Raw genomic sequence first — 17,941 nt, 5'->3', positions numbered from 1 at the left:
GGAAACTTGTCTTTAGAGTCACATCGCAACTGATGAGGTCAGTCTGGCATGGGCCATCAGGAGGGTTCGGGTAGGTGGTACCTTGGCCTGTTTACATTCTGTACACGCCTTTACGGGCCGGGTTGCCATCACATTGCTCGACATTATAAGTAAGCTTTGTCCCCAAGCATTGAAACACGTATTGTTTGACCCGACGCGAGGGAGGATGGTCGTCTCGGAGAGTTGCGCGTGTCAGGTTCCTTAGTCAGGCCGAGCCGTTTACGTGGGTAATTGCTTCTAAGCAGTACTCATCTTATTCAAATATACCCTGGTATCTAACTATTAGGTCTCTAGCAAGCCTCATTATCGATCTGGCTTCCATATTTACCCTAGACCTACAGCCCAATCTTTAAAAGAGATACAAAATGCTTCAAAGACTCTTTCACTTGTAGGTGACAGTGAAGTCACCATTCTTTTCATGAACGACACGTGCCGTGTAGAGGCCCTTGCCGTCACCAGTTGTAAAGTCAGCCACGCCGGGCTTTGTGGAAAAGGACTGATAATTGACACCGTCGCTTGTTCCCTGCTTAACCTTCAACACAAAGAATTTGACGATGGGCTGGACGTTGGTGGTCATGTTCTGATCGGCCGGGATCCGTACCCTCACTATCAGCATATTGTTTTCGCCTAGGAAATATTTACAACTTACAATTGATTTGGGGGTTTGGCCACCAGTGCTGTCCGTTTGAGCAAGGCCAAAGGCGAAATTGTCACTCACATTGAAGCCAGTGGGCTGAACAACTGTGAAGCAGCCGGTAGGGGCTGTTTTGGTCCTGGTTTTGTCAAAAGTTATTGACCCATCTTGCGGAACTATTGTAAGAGCATCTGGATTCTCGACAAACTCCATCAGCCTATTATCATAACAATCACTGCGCGAGATGGATGGTATCTTACCGCCGTCATTCTTGTTTGTGCTGAGCTCAATAGCCTCACTATGGAGCTGTGGGGATATGGTGCCCTCGGCTGGCTGGCTGGGAGATTTACCGCACCCTAGATAGGTACACATGGTCAGAACGGCCCCCATGCAACCTAGATTCAATTTCAATACTTGCAGGCGTGAAATTGAAATTGTGCAGTGAGAGTAAAATCACTGCCGTTTGCGACGTGCTGTCCAATCCAAGCGTTGGTGATGACATTCCCGGCTGTCGCATCATTGTTGATAATGGGCTCCTCATTGCAGAACACGTACTCGCCACCCGAACCATGCTCATTGGCAAAAACGACGGTATAGGTGGTAGGCATCGTGAAAGGTTGGGTAGAAATAAGTCAGGAATGATCGCGGGGTCAACTGTGGGAGACGCGATGTAGAGAACAGTTTATGAAGCTCAGATTTTCCAAGTGCTGTGTTCAGCTAGCCACAGCTTGGCCGGAACTATCGTCCACAAGCGCCGTGGCGCTGAAACAATACCGTGCCTTCTCCCAATCACCGTATTTTCCGCTGCCACGTAACCGGCAAGCCGACGGGCCAGACCAGTCCATTGCAAGGATGTCATGTTCAGACCGGACTCGTGCAGACTTCAGATGGTTTTATTGACGAGACTATTCAAAACTTGGACAAGTCTAGGCAGAGTACTGGCTATCTGAATCTTTCAATCACTTTACCTCTTCCTCAAAGCAGCGTGAAATGAAGCTCTTGAACGTGAGCGTCTCCAACTCTGGAAACACCTCATTCAGTGTCTTTTCAGACTTCTTGTACGAAGTCAAGTCATACCAGCCCCAGGCGAATCCCAGAGACCAAAGCGACATCATTCCGTCGATGAATGGCTTTCCAACTAACCCATACTTTGAGACGTTGCCAGGGAGTTCCGTAATCTTCGACTCTTTCAGGCCATCGATGGAGTCGAAGTGGACATCAAACTTGATCTCTGAGAAAATAAAATTGGTGAAAGATACAAACAAGGGGGGTCAAGTTGAATAATGACTCACTGCGCGCGCTTTCAACAAGACCAAGTGCCTCCCGCCAAGTCAACGTGTCCCCGATGATCCACGACTTCTCGGGCCACTCCTTCAGATTCAAACTGGCGGCGACAAATTTGCCAATCGTTTCGGAATGCGTCAGAGTAACCTTGTCATCACCGGTACCAGGTAAAGCTGCCTTGTTGTTCTCCATGTCAAGGACCACGGCAAGAGGCAAGACAGGAGGCAACTCAGCCGGGGCACCGTAGTAATCCATCAGAAACCCAATGATGAAGCGGGTAGATTCCATGCTAGTGGATCTCAATTTCTTGACAGCCTCAATCTTGTAGGTGTTGCCCTTGTAGCCCTCGAGGCCGGGGACTTGGCACGGGTACCCGCTGCGAATCCGATGTGAGAGAGTGACATGCGCCAAAAAAAGGGTCCCTTACCCTTCTGCAGCTGCGAGATATTCGTAGGCAAACTCGCTAGGGGCAAATCGTTTAACAGTTCCAGACTTTTCAGCACCTTCGATAAGGTTCATTTGAGCCTGGTGGGTATCTTCAAAAAGGATGCCGATGGTAGAGATGACGACTTCAGTGCCGTTGGACCGGAGGACATCAGCGATACTCTCCGGACTAGAGTAATCTGCAACCAGCACGGGAATGGAATCAGTTTCTTTGTGCTATATTTTTGGCCAACCTATTAGCTATGATTTCGTCATAATTGTGGCGATCATTACGAACCTGTCTTGAGAGCACCGAAACCTCATGTTTGCCGGTGGCTGCAATGGCACGGACAATGACTCGACCAAGACCGTTAGAGCCACCAGCAACTGTGACTTTGACCATTTTGGATGAATGCCTTTATTGTCTGCAAGTAACAGTCGGAAGCTTTAGCCAACTAAGCCACAGGGGATTGGTTCGCTTGATGAATACCTTGGTTGGTGTTTGTGTGTTCTGTCACGTTATGGAATGAATACCGTTGTTTGATGTTGGCTTGGGCACTCTTGGATTATCTTGGGGATTCTGGCGGCCTTTATACATAACAGAGAGCGCAGGATTCATGCAGAATCTTGCTAAACGGATGAAAAATCTGTCCGACTGATAAATCTCTTGTTGAAAACAGGCCATGAGTACCCTCATATCATACCTTATAGTATAGGGATTTAGTGAATTCAGAAAAGATCTTTTTCTTTCATTTTTATTGGCCAAGTATAGGCCAAACCTTGACCCAACTAGCCAAACTTGGGTCACGATGGACTGACTCTTGTGAATACGAGCGGTCAAGACCCATATACAGCATAGCGTTAAGCGAAAGCGTTGCATGTATCTCGATAAACAGACGCCTCAAGCATTCAGATTCATCGTATCCACATGCCTCGGCGCAGTGAATCCTTCTCGTTTGACCGAATGACCGTGAAAACAGTCGCGGATATGACGAGGGTAGTTGGCCGAGGTAGTAAGTGGGGCGTCCAATACCTTGACCATAAATCGAGGAGAAGAACTACAGTTTCTTCCATCTTCAATCAGCTTAGGAGTGAGAGTTGGGCTGTTTTGCAGTTTCAAGGAACGCTTGTGTGCGTGACTGTCTGAAGATAATCAACATGATGTCGAACTCTGTAATGAGTCGCTCGTAGTGAGGAAGGACGACATGAGAAGTGTTTAGAATGTGTTCTTTGTTATAGTTGAAGCCTGGCCCTCGATGGGATAACCGTGTCAGGACATAGAAAAGTACATGAAATTTTATGCTGCCCATGCTGGAGTTCCTCAGTCTCTCTTACGGAATTCCATCTTGAGAGTCTGGTTCATGATAGGCGTGATTCCAAAATCCTCAACATCCAAAGCCTCACCCTCGGGCAGCCTCCACTCGTATTCCAGCAGCAGGTGAGCCAAGGCGATCTTGATCTCGTTGGCAGCAAAGAACCGTCCAGGACAGGCATGCTTTCCGTGACCGAATCCCAGATGGTTCTCACTCGTGCTGACGAGCTGAGAAAAGTTTTCTTTGCCGGGAATTCCTCTCTGGCGGAGGAAGCGGTGGCCATCCCAAGTGTCGGGTGCCTCGTACACATCGGGGTCCCACAGAGCATGAGAGGAGACGCAGGATGCTGTGCCTTTGGGAATAAAGGTGCCGTCGGAAAGCTGGACATCCTTGACCGCCAAACGCTGCATACTAGCTACAGCATGTTAAAATGAAAGGCAGGCATAGAGGTGAGATTCTTGTACATACCGAGCTGTAGAGGCTTCAGCCGTTGACTCTCCTTCACAACGCTATCCAGCAGCTGCATGCTGTGCAGAGAAGTCTTCTTCCAACCATCCTGCGCAAGAACCCTCGTTACCTCTTCCCGAAGGGGCTCAAAATATTCCGGGTGCCTGGCAATATCGATCATGGTCTGGCAGAGCAAATCAGTGGTCGTATGTATCGCGACTGTTGATAGGAATAACTGAGAAAGGGCTGGGTTATAGGGCTTCCCCTTGGAAGCCTGTTCAAACCACTCAATGGCGTCGTTGTGTATAGGTGCCTCTCTGCCTGCCCTGAGAGCAGCGTCTTTTGCTTCTCGGCGTTTAGAGATAACGGGTCCGATTATTTTCTCAGCTTCTCGAATTTGAGACCTCGCAGTCCGGCAGTGAGGCATAAACCAGGAAACAACAGGTCGCAGGGCTTCTGGCCATGCGCGAAGTAAGTCAGCAGCAACAAAGCCATTCATGGCGTGTTCCCTTGTAATCTTTAGCCAGGCTTCATCTCGGCAGAGTTCCTCGCCTAGAAAGACACGCGAGGATATGCGTGCGACAAGATGAAGGATTTTTTCTCTGACATTGATTAAATGCCATTCTAGTTATGTCAGTGGCTTTGCTCTGGTGATGCCTAGATCATAGTCCTACCCTTGTTGTCCGTAAAAATTTCCTGCATTGCCAAAGTGGTTTCTTCTGCCAGAGGTTGGGTGACCTGGGCTGTGCAAAGAATGTCAGTGGCCTCTCTAACTAGCAGAATGATCTAGCTTTGGACTCACCCAGCCGCTTTGTAAGATCTTTGTTGATGACTGTCAAAGTGATGCTATCGCGAGTTCCTTCATTGAATGCCTCGAACCCAGGAATAGAAGTATGGAAGAACTGTATACTGTTTCAGCGCTTTCCTAGATTATAGGCAGCCTCTCAAAATTGACATACCTTGGCACTGAACTCGACGAAGCTCAATCGCGGGTCGCTTCGAATCTCGTTGGCCATAGACGGAGGCAACACGGTCATCGGCCCGATGTCACTAAAGACAGAGGCCGGTTTATGAGGGTTGGCATCGAACCAAGTCTTGAGCATGGATCGTAGCCCAAAGAGGAACTGTTTTTTTGCCCGGCCACTGGCGATGTCGAAAAAGCCTTGAGGGTTGAGACAGGGTGCGTTGGGCTTGGACGTGAAGAAGAAGCATGCGACTGTAATCGCGATGAGAGGTGCCACAAAGTAGGACAAGCGGATATTCGACGCGGATGCTGTGGAGTTTAAAAAGGCCCAAGGCGCCTCAAGCAACTCTTTAACCAACATGGTGAGAAAGGTTACTGGCGCATGCAATCTTTAAGATGCAGACGACTGAAGTATTGAACCTAGCCTGATATAGCCAAGACTCTGTGATGTGAAGTTACTCTAGAGTACATATATCAAAATAGTCCATTATCTAAGCGGCGAGAGCTCTTGGGCCGAAAACGCGAAGCGAGTGACTGAACAGGCTATCGGTGAGCATCTCAGGATGTTGATATTCCCGAGACTGCATGTGTGAGACAGATTTCGCAACACATATGGGTCGCTGTGGAGTTTTGCGGTTGTTAACACACAGGGCGAGCACACAATATTGGGCCTCTGGTGGATCAACAGGGTCAAGAAGCCAATGAAGCTTTCTGGATAGACGCACGAGCGTAGCAATGCGAAATTCGCGCGGTGTTTTTCGTCTTTCGGGCCCGTGTCTGTTGTCGATCTTTTCGGCAGATACCGCCCGGCTCATCAGAGCGAATCACAGTCTATGTAATCTCGGCTCTAGGTTGTCTATGGATTTAGATAATGACCTCATCGCAGGCCGGGCCTTACACGATAAGGACCCTTGCCCCAGAATCCTACCAAGGTGACGAACCTCAGAATGTCCTTCCAACTCCCCCAAAGCCAAGTCTACGGATGAGCCCAAAATCATCTTTATTCTTTCTATCAATTAGGTAATCAAGTTCACATTCAATCCTAAGACCTTGGCCTCCAGCCAGCATACACGTCTTCATCACTAAACAGTGCTGATAGACCGTTCTTACTTTGCAACACCTCGGCCACATCATGATCAGCATCCTCAACCACACTCAATCGCAGACTGACAGAGCCGTTTGAAACGGAACTCCAATCTGGAAGATTGCCAAACCTTCCAGGAAACCCATCCAAGTTCTTGCTCGTACGGGCAAGTGTGTTGATGTACCTGTACCAAACAAGATTACGGTCTCGCCTCTTGGTTCCGCCCTGAGCTCTGGCCATGCAAGATGTGTCGCCGTTTCTCTTCACATCGCGGTATCCAACGATCGATATTACATCCCGCGTGATGTACTTCTCGAAATATTCCTTGGGTGATTTTCGACCGTCGATTGTCCCGGGGAACTGATCGAATCCGTAACGCCAAGTGTTGTAGAACTCGCAAGCGCCTGGCGTAGTATCCTCATCTTCCGTGATTGGCCGATCGGTGGTAAAGTATGCACAAGATGAAGCATCCCCGTGAATGTAGCGGACCGAGATATGAGCGGAAGGATCCTTGCCAACAGCCGCGTACCTCTGTACAAGCTGTCCGCCACCACCATGACCAACGATGGTGACATTTTTCATGCTGGGGTACTTTGATCTGTCTGATACATCACCGAGCAACGCATCCAGTGCATCCATCGACGAAAAGTTTGTACCCGATGGATGTGTCGCCACGCTCCCGGCTTGCCACGCGTTCAGATCTCCCCAAGCAAGTTGTTGTGACGTGTATTGGCCCGAGTTGAAGACAGTCGAGAATAATTGGGGGGCGATAATGATGCTTTCGCGATTCGATCCAGGGTAGTTCGCCTCTTTAGCGCGTTTCACGACCTTGTTCATCGTTTCCCAATAATAGTCTCCATCTCGAAGCTTTCCATGGACGATGATAAACGCGTGTTCAACTTGCCTCTTTTTGACCTTGTCAGAGATGAAAACTGCAACCTCTGTTTCATCTTTGTTGTTGAGCTTTATCGACGCAAGCTCTGCACCCTCTGGAGGTGTGATTCTTCCGTGGGCCTAGAAGTGGGACGTTAGATATGGTTTGGGTTCACGATTGGGTAAAACTTGCCTCGCCCTCATTGTTTGGCGTCCCGTCTTCGTTGAGGGCATATTTGCTTGAGTAGATATCATGTGTGAACGGATTTGTGCTTTCCGATGCTCTATTCTTCGTTACGGCACTAGAGGCCAGTGAAGATAAGAAGAAGAGCCAAAGAAGACATCTCAATGACATGATGACAGGATTAGATAGATATCCACTCGAAATGAGAAGAACTCGGATTTCAACTGCCTCCTTTTAGAATCTAGCAGCATTATATAGTAGCGAAAGACCCTCTCTTATCGTCTTGATCAGCGTCAAGTCGTGTCCTGTCTTACTCCTCGTCCGACGGCATAGCATAACAACACAGTGGACTTGTTTCTTATCATGGTCCCAGTATTTGATCAACAGAATACCCATATCTCATTACGTGGCGGTTTACCGCTTTTATAGACCGAGACACTTGTCTATCACGGAGCTGCACCATCGTGGACGTCAAAGTGAAGTAGCCAAGCAGTCAATAGTTCAGAGTCAATCCAAAAGTGATAAAGGCACTAAAATAAAAAATTCAACTTCATTTCCAAAAGATAGATGAAGCCACTGCATGGTTGTAGAGAATCAAGGGTCTTGTTGTGCTCTCAACACCAAGGACCCTTAGATCTACAAGCGGAGCTGTCTAAGCTTTTGGACCGAGATCCCGTCTGAGACAGCCCACAAGGCCCGCTAAAGGTAAAGAATTCCGCCGAGACTTGCGTAGCCCTAGATACCCGTGTCTAGGCTTCATGAGTCAGATCCTCTCCGACTGCGTGGTCCAATGAGTAAGGGCTCGTGGTGCAGGGCAGCTTGCAAGACAGACGGCGCGTGCAGAAACACGCTCTTGGGACGACGGGTCGTATTGCCGGGATGAAGGGTCGAAAGTCCAGTTTGATGGGCGTGTTCTAGACACAAGTTTGGTGCAATGGCAGGTTTTGCGTTTCTGAGTGAACGAAGGAGTGGCAGCGGTTGTAACTCTCCAGCCACCCACAATGATCGTGACAGTACTCCTTGATGCCCTCCTCCTTCAATTCGGATCCTCGTTGCCGTATTCCGCACTTTAGTCACTTCTCTATTCCTCTTCCAGCCTTCTTTCCCAAGCGACGGTTTGAGACCACACTCTGAAACCCCCTGCACCTTTCCCTCCGCTAACCCCAAACCAGCCCCTGCGATACCGACCTAACCCCTACCCAGACGCTTCAAACTCCCAGATCCAAGATCTGCGGCTCATAATGTCTGATCTCCCGCGTCAGGTTGTAGCCCTCACCACGCCTTTGCTTCACAGTCAAGTTTTTGGTCTAATTCGGGGTTCGGATGAAGATTGCTTCAGATGGCCTGAAACTCTTCCGCGCTAGGTGATGGTCTCGATGAACGGGAATTCGGCTCGAATAGGCGAAGGGATGTTTTGGTTCTTTCAACCATTGGTTCATGAATTGACAGGTCGCGCCGAAATACAAGTATAAATCCTTCAAGTGACGCCTTTACTGTTTGAACTCTCATCATCCACACTTCAGTCTTCACTTTCAACCTCGTTTCTCATTCCATTCTCTAGACGCTCTGTGAGCTCTTTCTTTCATTTTTACGAGTCAATCTCTTGGCACCTTTTCTTCTTGGTTAATTCTTGTGACTGCTTGGTCGGTCTGTCATATATCTTCTTTCGAACATCATTATCACCTTGTCACGATGATTCCGTCTTTGACCTTCACTGCTGCCCTTCTTGGACTTGCCTCTGCATCTCCTTTGGGTCTTCCTGGCTTCAAGCGCTTTGCTCCCAGCAAGCTGGGACACCTTCACAAGCGTCAAGTTCCTCAGGAGCATTCGCATGATTTCGTCCTCGTCATCACCCGCGAGTTTCTCAACTTGGATAACCCCAAGAATATCCAGGACCCCGTCTTTGGCCTCTTGGGCGATGGCGCTGCCGCCGCTGGTGCGGGAGATGTCACCAACCTCGCCTGTCTGAAGCAGGAAACGGCCGATCAAGCCTTTACCAACGCAAAGGCTGCCGGTGATCTCCGCGGTATGGCTGGTGCTCTTTTGTTCCAGGCTATCGAGCGCAACACGGCCGGTGTTGGCGTTGCTAGCAAGCTGTGCACTGAGGCGGCTGTCAACCCAGAGATTGGGGCTCTGACGCAGCACCAGGATGCTGCTTCGGAGAATGCTGGGGCCTTGAACAAGGCTATTACTCTTGAGCTGGCGAAGCAGTTGGCTGGTATTGGTGCTGATCCTAACCTGGCTCTCCTGAGTGGTACTTTTGCGCCTGGCGATGTAAGTTTCACTTCCTCACTCCGCTTCAATCAATTCTAACAGATTCTAGGCTGGTGACGCGACTGGAAAGGGAAACTCTTGCGACACTGAGGAACCTGAACTCGGCTGCATCTTCTCTGAGAAGCTTCTCGTCCTCGACGCCAGCGAAGATGAGATTGCCGCTGCCGTGGCTGATGTCGCCCAGACCTTTACTGGTACTGGAGGCATCGCCGCTACTGATTTGGTCAACCTGGCTGATTTCAGTGTTGCCTCTGTCACTGGCACTGTTGATCTCAGTACCATTGTTAACGGTGGCTCTGGTGGTGCCGGTGCTACTGGGGTTGCTTCTGGAGTGGCCTCGGAAACTGCTGCTGCTTCTGATGTCGCCTCCGATGTCGCTGAGACAACTGCTGCTGCGGTTACCACTGTTGCTGGTGGAAATAACAACAATGCTGGCGATGAAGCAGCTACCACGGCCGATGCAGCAACAACAGCTGCCACAACAAAGGCAAAGGGATGCGCTGCCAAGCCACCAGTCGCTTCCCAGCCTGCAGCAATCGTCACAACGGCCATCACCCCAGTGGCTCCGGCAGCGTCAAACCAGGCAGCCCAGGGCTCGTGCTCTACGATTGTGAAGACGGTCGCCGCTGATGCAACTGATGCCGTTCTTGCCACTCTCACTTCCGCAACCGTCGGTCAAGTTACTTCAGCTGGAGCCAACATCCAGGCCTTCACTGGCACCCTCGGCGGTCCTGCTCCCCCCGTCGTCTCCTCCGCCGGCGACCGACCCTTCGCAGTCAACGGAAACACCTTTACTGGCGCTGGTGCTGCTATCAGCCGGTCTTGCGATATCCAGCACAATGCCTGTGCCAACGCCGCCAACTCTGGCGAGCTTGATGGTGGCATCGCTCAGTGCGAGACCCAAGTCAGCGAATGCAAAGCCGCGAACTCCCTGAAGAAGCGACAGGCCGGTAGCTTTGGATCTTGCTCCGATCCTAGCATCATCTTTGCTGCAGGACTTGACGGTCGCACGGAAGAAGCCTTCGCGCCATCCAACGACGCCGACTTTAACCACGGATCTGCGCAAAAGATTGGCATCATTGCCGATTTCATCTGCCAGCGTCTTGGAGATAGCTGCAAGGCTGATGCAGACGTTGTAGCCAGCTGCACCAGCGCCGCAGCCGCCGCAAAGGCGACGACTCAGGACCAGGCTGCTGCTGATGTCTTCAACGCTGGCCTCGGAGTTGAGGCTGGTAGTGGCGATGCGAGTGGGAACGGGGGAGACGCTGTTGTGACTAGTGCTGCGGCTGTTAGCACGGGTGCTGCTGATGCTGGAGGAGCTCAAGCTGTTGTAATGACTATTACTCAATGCGCATGAGTCGCGCATGATTCTGATGAAACCGTTTTGAAGGGGATGGGTGGGTAGTTAAGCGAGGCTGCCTGGATGAATGAGGCCCTCAAACAAGCATAAAATACAACATTCACAGCTTGAAACTACCAAGATTTCCGTACCTACTTCACATGCAATCAAAAGTGATCAATGCCATGCCTAAAAATAGACAAAATATGCCCTAATGATATTGAAGCTCGAAGCGCACATGTGGCAGATCATTAGAGTTAAATCATGGTCATCGTTCCCAGACTCAGGCATACTCACCCTGGATAAATAGGGCATGGTTACTACAAGAAATAACGAGAATATTTAGAAATTCTTTTATTGTGTTCAATTTTAAGTCAGTCCATGAACGTGACGGGTCTTATCGGGCACTTTTTCAGGTGAGATGGAGACTCATCATCTCATGTGATCAGTCAGACAAGACAAAAGCGTCCCACCATCCGCCGAGATGAGATCTATCACTAAAGAGAAACCCCAGGTTAGAACTCGACACGTGACATATTCATATCTCAAGAACAACTGATATGAAGCTCAAAACTAGACACAGTAGTCAATAAACGCAGGGCTGAATCCAGTTTCTGTCCTTTGCTTGTTGCACTGAGACAGTTGAGCTCTCAACAGGTGTCACACTCAGGCATTCCTCTCACCTGTAAACAGCCTCTACGAGTTTCGAATCAAACGAAAAGTAATTCCATCATCAAATATATCTCGGCAACACTTGACACTTCTCGAGCCACTCGCCCTACTCCTATTGACAAGGATTCGACTAAACACCTGACCACCAATGGCAACAGCCTCAGCCAAGTCCTGCAACTGACAGCACCCTGAGTCGAGAACAAGGCAAACATCGGGCGACCCGTTGGCCACAGGCTTGGCGACCAGCATCGCACGCCTCGTACTTTTTTTATGTGGCGTGCCCAAATGATCAAGACGGACGCCACGGGTCTCGGCGGTCAGCTCCGCATCAGAAGCAAGTTCATGATTGAGAGAGAAAAATCGGCAATCGTGGAGACCCTGAGATCCAGTAGAGGGAGCCACAACAAATCAGCAGGGTTCATTACCATGATTTTTTCTTCTCCGCCAAGACGGTTTGCCCTAGAGTTAACCTCTATTAAGCTTAAAAGAAAAATTTGTTCAACGGGGCGCCGCCGTGCTGGTCTAGAAAGATCTGCGGTACCTGTGAGAGGGGGGCTTTGTGTTACTCACCATCAGGCGATCCTGCGGGGTTTCCAGGAGGCCGCCAACGTGTGTGCCGTGTGCCAATCGACCGATCCAGAGTCTTTTTTGTTTTGCAGATTGGCAGTTTAGATCCATTATCTCAAAGTGCGTGTGTGTGTGTGACCTTGGCTCAGCCCATGGGGCCAAGAGAGGCGCATGAGAGATCTTCTTGGACGTATGACGTCTCAACCGCTAGATGCCGAAGTCGAGATGCCGGTGGGGGAGTATAATTTGAGCTTCCCTCCAGAGTCTTTTGTTTACGGGATCAGTTCTTCATCATCAAGCAACTTTACAGCACAAACACACACAATCAACTTTTCTATTCATCCCTACCAAGCTATGGGTAACCATATCCGTCCCGCAACCGAAGCCGATCTTCCAGCCCTGAAGGACATTGTCCTCAGCGGTCTTGTCAACGACTCCATCTGGCACTACTGCTTCCCCAACCCTACATCATCAGAAGCTGGAGACTACGTTGAGAGCATTCTCAAAAAGTGCCTCGATCCTCAAAACTCCAACTGGCTCATCTCTGTTGTCGATGCCCCCAAGACGCACAAGCCTGTGGCTGTAGCCGTCTGGCAGGAGCTCCACGAGAATGACAGCGAGGAAAACAATGTCCACAACCAGGTCCACCGAGGTAAGCTAACCGAAAAACCCCCCCTTGCAGTTTCGGCTTCTGACCTGTCTTCAAGTCCTCGATGCCCCCAGCACCGCAAGTGACAAGGTGGCGAAGCGCATCGCAGCGCTACAGGCGGTCGTCACACAGACTCAGCAGACGTACCTTGCCCGGTACGGCCAGCTAATGTTTGTGCATGCCGTCATCACGCATCCCCACTACAAGCTCCGGGGCTTCGCCAAGCTCCTTTGCAAGCAGAGCCTGCAGGTGGCGCGTCAAAAGGGCCTCGTCGCGATGGGCCTGGCCAGCCCCTTTAGCGGCTACGTCTTTTACTCGGGCACCAGCTTCTCCAACTGCGGGCGCACCGTGGTCGAGCAGGCCGAGGGGGGGCTCGACAAGATTGAGCTCCAGATCATGGTGTGCGCGCCGCCCCGGATGCCCGACTCCCGGCGGAGCTCGTTCATGGGGTTCCTGGGGTCCAACAAGCCGCCCACCCCGGACAGGAGGGAGTCACACGATAAGGGGACCGAGCACAGGCGGGGTTCGTTCCTTGACGTGTTTAGTTTTGGGGGGAGGAGACCTAGCAGCGACCATCACGTCGAGACAGTTGACGAGCGACGCAGCTCACACCACATTTAGACGGAGGATTCTATGAGGCCTTTTCTGTTTATTTTTCCTTTGTCTTTTTTTTATTTACTTGTTTCTATTAAACAGAAGCGGCGTCTTCTACGAGGTTACGAGCAATGCAAACATTTGGCAATCGCATGATGCCCAGCCATTTCTTTTTTTCCTCTTCCCTGTCTGCCACCCACTGATCTTCACCGTCAGATCATCAGCGACTTTACTTGGCTGATCAGTAACTCTTCTGCATGATGACCTCGCGAGAAATTATCGTGAGTCTTGGGGAGTTTTGTTTTTCGCCTTATTTTTCTTGGTCTTTATCCCTGTCTAAGATCAATGCATTTTACGCATGTATTATCACATCTCACTTTATTCCTTTCAGATGACTTTGTACAGGTGTGGTTGCAGCCGCGGGCAATTATGCAAATGCCCATTTCGCGCTTTGTTACGGCAGGTTGGAAAAACAGGGTTTTGAGTCTTTTGACGCAATACAGACATAACATGCATTCACGATAACTAGACCAAGTTTTATTCGCGGTGTTTCTGGGGCTTCTGAATTGTGGTTCACTATTCAGGTGAACTATTAAACATTCAGTGGCATTTTACAGAGTAATTACTCTAGAAGGTTTCTCAATTCTATAAAAATTTGCACTCTCATCTATGAACACCTTTCAAATATCGCGCAACCAGAATCAACGACCCTCCAAGCAACAACGAAACACCAGCAAATATCTGCGCACCGAGATAGTAACCACCAGATTTCCGAATGATGGTACCAGCGATAGGCGGCCCGGTGAGTGTCGCGATGCTATTCAACGTAAAAACCATACCCATCCTGACGCCCGTCTTTTGCACATCCGTCGTCAAATCCGACAAGGCTGGTGGGAACAGACTTTGAAAGGCGCCAGCCGCGATTCCATAGATGCTGGCCCATCCATACAATCCTCCGGCAGTGGACACGGCTGGCCAGGCCAACATGCAAATGCCGGCGGTTAGAGTAACCGGGATTAGAACTGTGATGCATCCGAACCGATGGGCGATGGCGTTTGGGATTGAGCGGCCGATCATTCCTACGCCGTTTACAACCAGTAGCAGGTTGAGGGAGTCGGTGTATGAGAATGACGGGTTCAACTGCGAAACTGCAAACGAGGCAAGGTAATAATACGCAAAGTAGAGGCCCCAGAAAGTCTAGATGCACGTTAGTATTCGTCCAGTCTCTTGAGAAGATGACAATCGAAGAGGAAGATGGTGACGTACCAAGAAAACTCCAGCAGCAAAGCAGGTATATGGCTTCTCCTTGAAGGATGCCAAATCTACTACAGAGCCCGATCGCTTTGGTGGAACTCTCGGTCTCAGGAGGAAGTTTGCAAGGCAAAGAGTGACTAGTTGAACAAGCCCCATGGCTCTAACGGTCCAGCCAAAGCCGATTCTCGAAAGCAACTGGCGTGCCATTGATGGGAAAATCAAACCCCCAGATGCACTGCCAGTAGCCGTAATCCCAAACGCCAAAGCTCTTCGTCTTTTGAAGTACGTAGAAACCACGGCCAGTGCCGGAGTAAACAGAAGGCCATTGCCCAGTCCAGTGCAGATACCCTGTGAGAGGAGGATCTGCCAGTAGACGGTGCTGAGAGAGGTCATAAAGACACCCAGGCATGTGAGAAGCGTCCCCACGGCGAATGTGATGTGAAAATGACCAGCGTCAGTTAGACGGCCGGCAAAGGCACCGACAAAGAAGATGACGGAGACTTGAACTGATCCGATCCATGCTATCTGACTGGCTGGGTTGTCGAGGTGAGCGGTATAGTACGTCTGGAACACACCGAATGAACTATTGTATCCCCTGGCAGAATGTGTTAGCGATTTTGAGACGATTTCCTTCTGGGGTGGTTTACTTACCAGGAGTCCATCATAACAAAGTGACCTGCAATAGCTTCCAAGAGGGTCAGCAGCAAGGAGGCGCCGATGAGGAGGCAGACTCACCAGAGGCCCATGCCCAAAATCCACCATCCGGGTGCTCCCCAGGATCCCGACACTTGACAGCTTCATCCCCTGAGAGATTACACGTCTGGCCAGTTTCAATGTCCGAAGAGTCCCATTGTTTCGACTTATCTCGATCAGAGCACTCTTGAATCGAGTCATTTCGATCCTGCACATCTTTGCTGCTCAAAGAGCTGACTCTGTCGCCATGGCTTGATGTGGGATGTAAAATTGTCATGATGCCGGATATCGCAACGAAAAACAACTTCGAAGTATGCAAGTTCGGACTCACCACTTCTACAGTCTGTGATACTCAGCCTTGGTTCCATGAACCCTGCTCAGATAGTCTTATAGTACCATGAGCGGACTATTTGTGTTTTTCTTTTACTAGTACCTACGCCCTCTTGCCACAAGAACAAATGTTCCGAGTTGTCATGCTAGCCAGTCGTGCCCAACAGGGTGGATCAGTCAAGAAATCATCCGAAGTGAAGAATGGTCCGAGGTTATTCTGAAGACCTTACAAGAAGGCCGTAATCGGAGAATGGCCGACTTTTCTTGCCCTTTTTAACATGATGTGAGGAACTGTTATCAAAGGGAAATTCCTCATCTTCAAGCCACTTAGTACTGCTCTGTACTGTCAAGTCTTGCTGCCACCATGTCAACCTCACCCACCACAATTGGAGCCGATTCAACAGATCGTGTTGAAGAAGCGATAGAGAAGCATCGCCTGTCCAAGAGAGGAGCCTTCAACTATACTTATCGAGATGTCTGGGGCCCACGTGAAGATGCTATGGCTAATCCGTGGTCACCGAATAACCCAGATGGCGTGTAAGTAGATGGAGACCCCTCCTATTCATAGGTGCTAACTTGAGCTGCCAAGCATTCTTCTCCGCTTAGCTGAGAATAATCTGCTACATGGAGAGGTGGCCGATTTTATCACAAAGCAGGTTAGCCCCCTTCTATCCCAGTCCCTCCTCTCTTGATAACAGTAGTAGTTGTCTGTTCTACCCTCGAATCATCTCACCTACAGCACTGGGCCCCGGGGCTCGCGGCGCCTCCGAAAGGCTGTGGCCGAATTTCTCACAGATGAGTTTCACTCTCGAGAACCCATCACACTCGACGACATCTTCATCACACCAGGATTGACCAGCGCAATCGATGCCATAACATGGTCAATCTGTGACGAGGGAGATGGGATTCTCATCCCAAGGCCCTTCTACAATGGCTTCAACATTGACATTCTGCATCGTAGTAGTGCACGTGTAGTGGGCGTCACTTACCATGATCTTGACGGCTACACTGGCCTTGACGATGTCTTTCGCCCAGACATGAATCGCAAAGCACTCCAATCTGCCTTTGAGAAGGCAACGCAAGAAGGAACCAAGATTCGTGCCTTGATGATATCGAAGTGAGTCTTGTCGAGGCTTGCTAAGGACACAACTCTCTGAGCTAATGCCTCTTCTTGTAGTCCACATAACCCATTGGGAAGATGCTACGTATGCAACCTCTATCTTTTAACCCTATTTTCGGCTACTAACCTGGAATATCAGCCTCCCGAGACACTCGAGGAGTTTACGTCATTTTGCTCAAAACACAATCTGCACTTGATATCGGACGAGATCTATGCCAAGTCGGTGTTTGATAACCCAGCCATGACAACCCCAACGCCATTTGTTTCCACACTTGCCCTCGACATGCGCAAGATCATAGATCCTACACAATTAAATGTTTTGTATGGCGCAAGTAAAGACTTTTGTGCCAATGGTCTAAGATTAGGATGTATTTATTCTAAGAACAAGGGGCTTTTAGGTGCGATATCAAGCATTAGGTATTCTTTTACTACCCTCATCAAAGTAGTAGCACTGACACATCTAAAGCCCATTCTCTTGGTCACCTCATATTCTTCAAGATGTTTGGGCGGCCATGCTCGAAGACAGGGCATGGACACGGCACATGATGCAGAGAAAGACGAGGCTCACGGCGGCCGACTATCGAACAATTACCTCGTTTCTGAAGCAGAATAATATCGGTTTCTATCCCATGTAAGTTTAGATGCAATGCCACATTCTACAACGAGAAGTCGTGCTTCTATTCGTTCAACTAATGCAATTTTAGGAACGCTGGTTTGTTCCTCTGGGTCGACCTTCGTCACCTTTTTCACTCATGCTCGCCCGTTCAAGATTCAGCTTTTGTACAATCTCGCAGTGTACACACCAAAGCCATCAAAGACAAGCTTATGGAACTCTGCGGTCAAACCGGAGTGATGATCGCCCCAGGTAGCTTGTACGAGACGGAAGAGCTTGGCTGGTTCCGGATCACCTTTACTGTAGGCCAGGAAGCCTTGAAGGAGGGCCTGGCTCGGATTTTAAAGGCTCTCCAAGACTTTAAAGCATGCAAGACGGTTGCAGGTTGAACTATGTGTTCCGGATGTTGGTAGGCGGACGGTCAGAGCAGAAAGTAGTTCACGTCTAGAGTATCGTGGTGTACCAAAATGCAAGGAGCTATCTCAAAAAAACAGTCAAAACTCTAGAATGTCACAACTATTGATCAATGTTTTGCTATAAAATCGTGCATTTCCCCACGTTGATCAAAAAGCAAATGGTCAAAGGGGTCGC

The 17,941-nt window shown here is 49.7% G+C and overlaps 8 protein-coding genes across 8 annotated transcripts; 3 read left to right on the top strand and 5 right to left on the bottom strand.

Annotated features, from left to right (window-relative positions):
- Positions 1–421: 421 nt before the first annotated feature.
- Positions 422–1,281, bottom strand: NECHADRAFT_75890 (uncharacterized protein; the record flags this gene model as incomplete). The annotated part of the gene is made up of 4 exons (XM_003045689.1): positions 422–666; positions 758–772; positions 934–1,068; positions 1,131–1,281. 4 exons carry the CDS (start codon positions 1,279–1,281, stop codon positions 422–424), a joined length of 546 nt encoding a protein of 181 aa, XP_003045735.1.
- Positions 1,282–1,632: 351 nt separating this feature from the next.
- On the bottom strand, positions 1,633–2,783 carry NECHADRAFT_34150 (uncharacterized protein; the record flags this gene model as incomplete). The annotated part of the gene is made up of 4 exons (XM_003045688.1): positions 1,633–1,904; positions 1,966–2,333; positions 2,418–2,617; positions 2,679–2,783. 4 exons carry the CDS (start codon positions 2,781–2,783, stop codon positions 1,633–1,635), a joined length of 945 nt encoding a protein of 314 aa, XP_003045734.1.
- Positions 2,784–3,701: 918 nt separating this feature from the next.
- Positions 3,702–5,465, bottom strand: NECHADRAFT_32184 (uncharacterized protein; the record flags this gene model as incomplete). Its single annotated transcript, XM_003045687.1, has 5 exons — positions 3,702–4,108; positions 4,162–4,764; positions 4,815–4,883; positions 4,943–5,042; positions 5,100–5,465. The coding sequence occupies 5 exons, from the start codon at positions 5,463–5,465 to the stop codon at positions 3,702–3,704; spliced, it is 1,545 nt and encodes a 514-aa protein (XP_003045733.1).
- Positions 5,466–6,146: 681 nt separating this feature from the next.
- Positions 6,147–7,416, bottom strand: NECHADRAFT_75887 (uncharacterized protein; the record flags this gene model as incomplete). The annotated part of the gene is made up of 2 exons (XM_003045686.1): positions 6,147–7,202; positions 7,360–7,416. The coding sequence occupies 2 exons, from the start codon at positions 7,414–7,416 to the stop codon at positions 6,147–6,149; spliced, it is 1,113 nt and encodes a 370-aa protein (XP_003045732.1).
- Positions 7,417–8,937: 1,521 nt separating this feature from the next.
- NECHADRAFT_33829 (uncharacterized protein) lies at positions 8,938–10,876 on the top strand (the record flags this gene model as incomplete). Its single annotated transcript, XM_003046258.1, has 3 exons — positions 8,938–9,519; positions 9,569–9,880; positions 10,226–10,876. 3 exons carry the CDS (start codon positions 8,938–8,940, stop codon positions 10,874–10,876), a joined length of 1,545 nt encoding a protein of 514 aa, XP_003046304.1.
- A 1,504-nt stretch (positions 10,877–12,380) lies between these two features.
- On the top strand, positions 12,381–13,708 carry NECHADRAFT_66024 (uncharacterized protein). The gene is made up of 2 exons (XM_003046257.1): positions 12,381–12,749; positions 12,805–13,708. The coding sequence occupies exons 1-2, from the start codon at positions 12,452–12,454 to the stop codon at positions 13,365–13,367; spliced, it is 861 nt and encodes a 286-aa protein (XP_003046303.1). The 5' UTR covers positions 12,381–12,451; the 3' UTR covers positions 13,368–13,708.
- Positions 13,709–14,231: 523 nt separating this feature from the next.
- NECHADRAFT_25602 (uncharacterized protein) lies at positions 14,232–15,378 on the bottom strand (the record flags this gene model as incomplete). Its single annotated transcript, XM_003045685.1, has 4 exons — positions 14,232–14,537; positions 14,607–15,189; positions 15,246–15,279; positions 15,330–15,378. Coding segments are annotated over 4 exons (972 nt in total), but the record flags the coding sequence as incomplete, so codon positions are not given.
- A 603-nt stretch (positions 15,379–15,981) lies between these two features.
- NECHADRAFT_33099 (uncharacterized protein) lies at positions 15,982–17,739 on the top strand (the record flags this gene model as incomplete). Its single annotated transcript, XM_003046256.1, has 7 exons — positions 15,982–16,152; positions 16,199–16,273; positions 16,322–16,734; positions 16,795–16,822; positions 16,877–17,154; positions 17,204–17,368; positions 17,442–17,739. The coding sequence occupies 7 exons, from the start codon at positions 15,982–15,984 to the stop codon at positions 17,737–17,739; spliced, it is 1,428 nt and encodes a 475-aa protein (XP_003046302.1).
- Between the last annotated feature and the right edge of the window lie 202 nt (positions 17,740–17,941).

This window comes from Fusarium vanettenii, assembly GCF_000151355.1.
Source record: "Fusarium vanettenii 77-13-4 chromosome 2 genomic scaffold NECHAsca_18_chr2_1_0, whole genome shotgun sequence".
NCBI lineage: Eukaryota > Fungi > Ascomycota > Sordariomycetes > Hypocreales > Nectriaceae > Fusarium > Fusarium vanettenii.
This window is presented reverse-complemented; position numbering and strand designations above follow the sequence as displayed.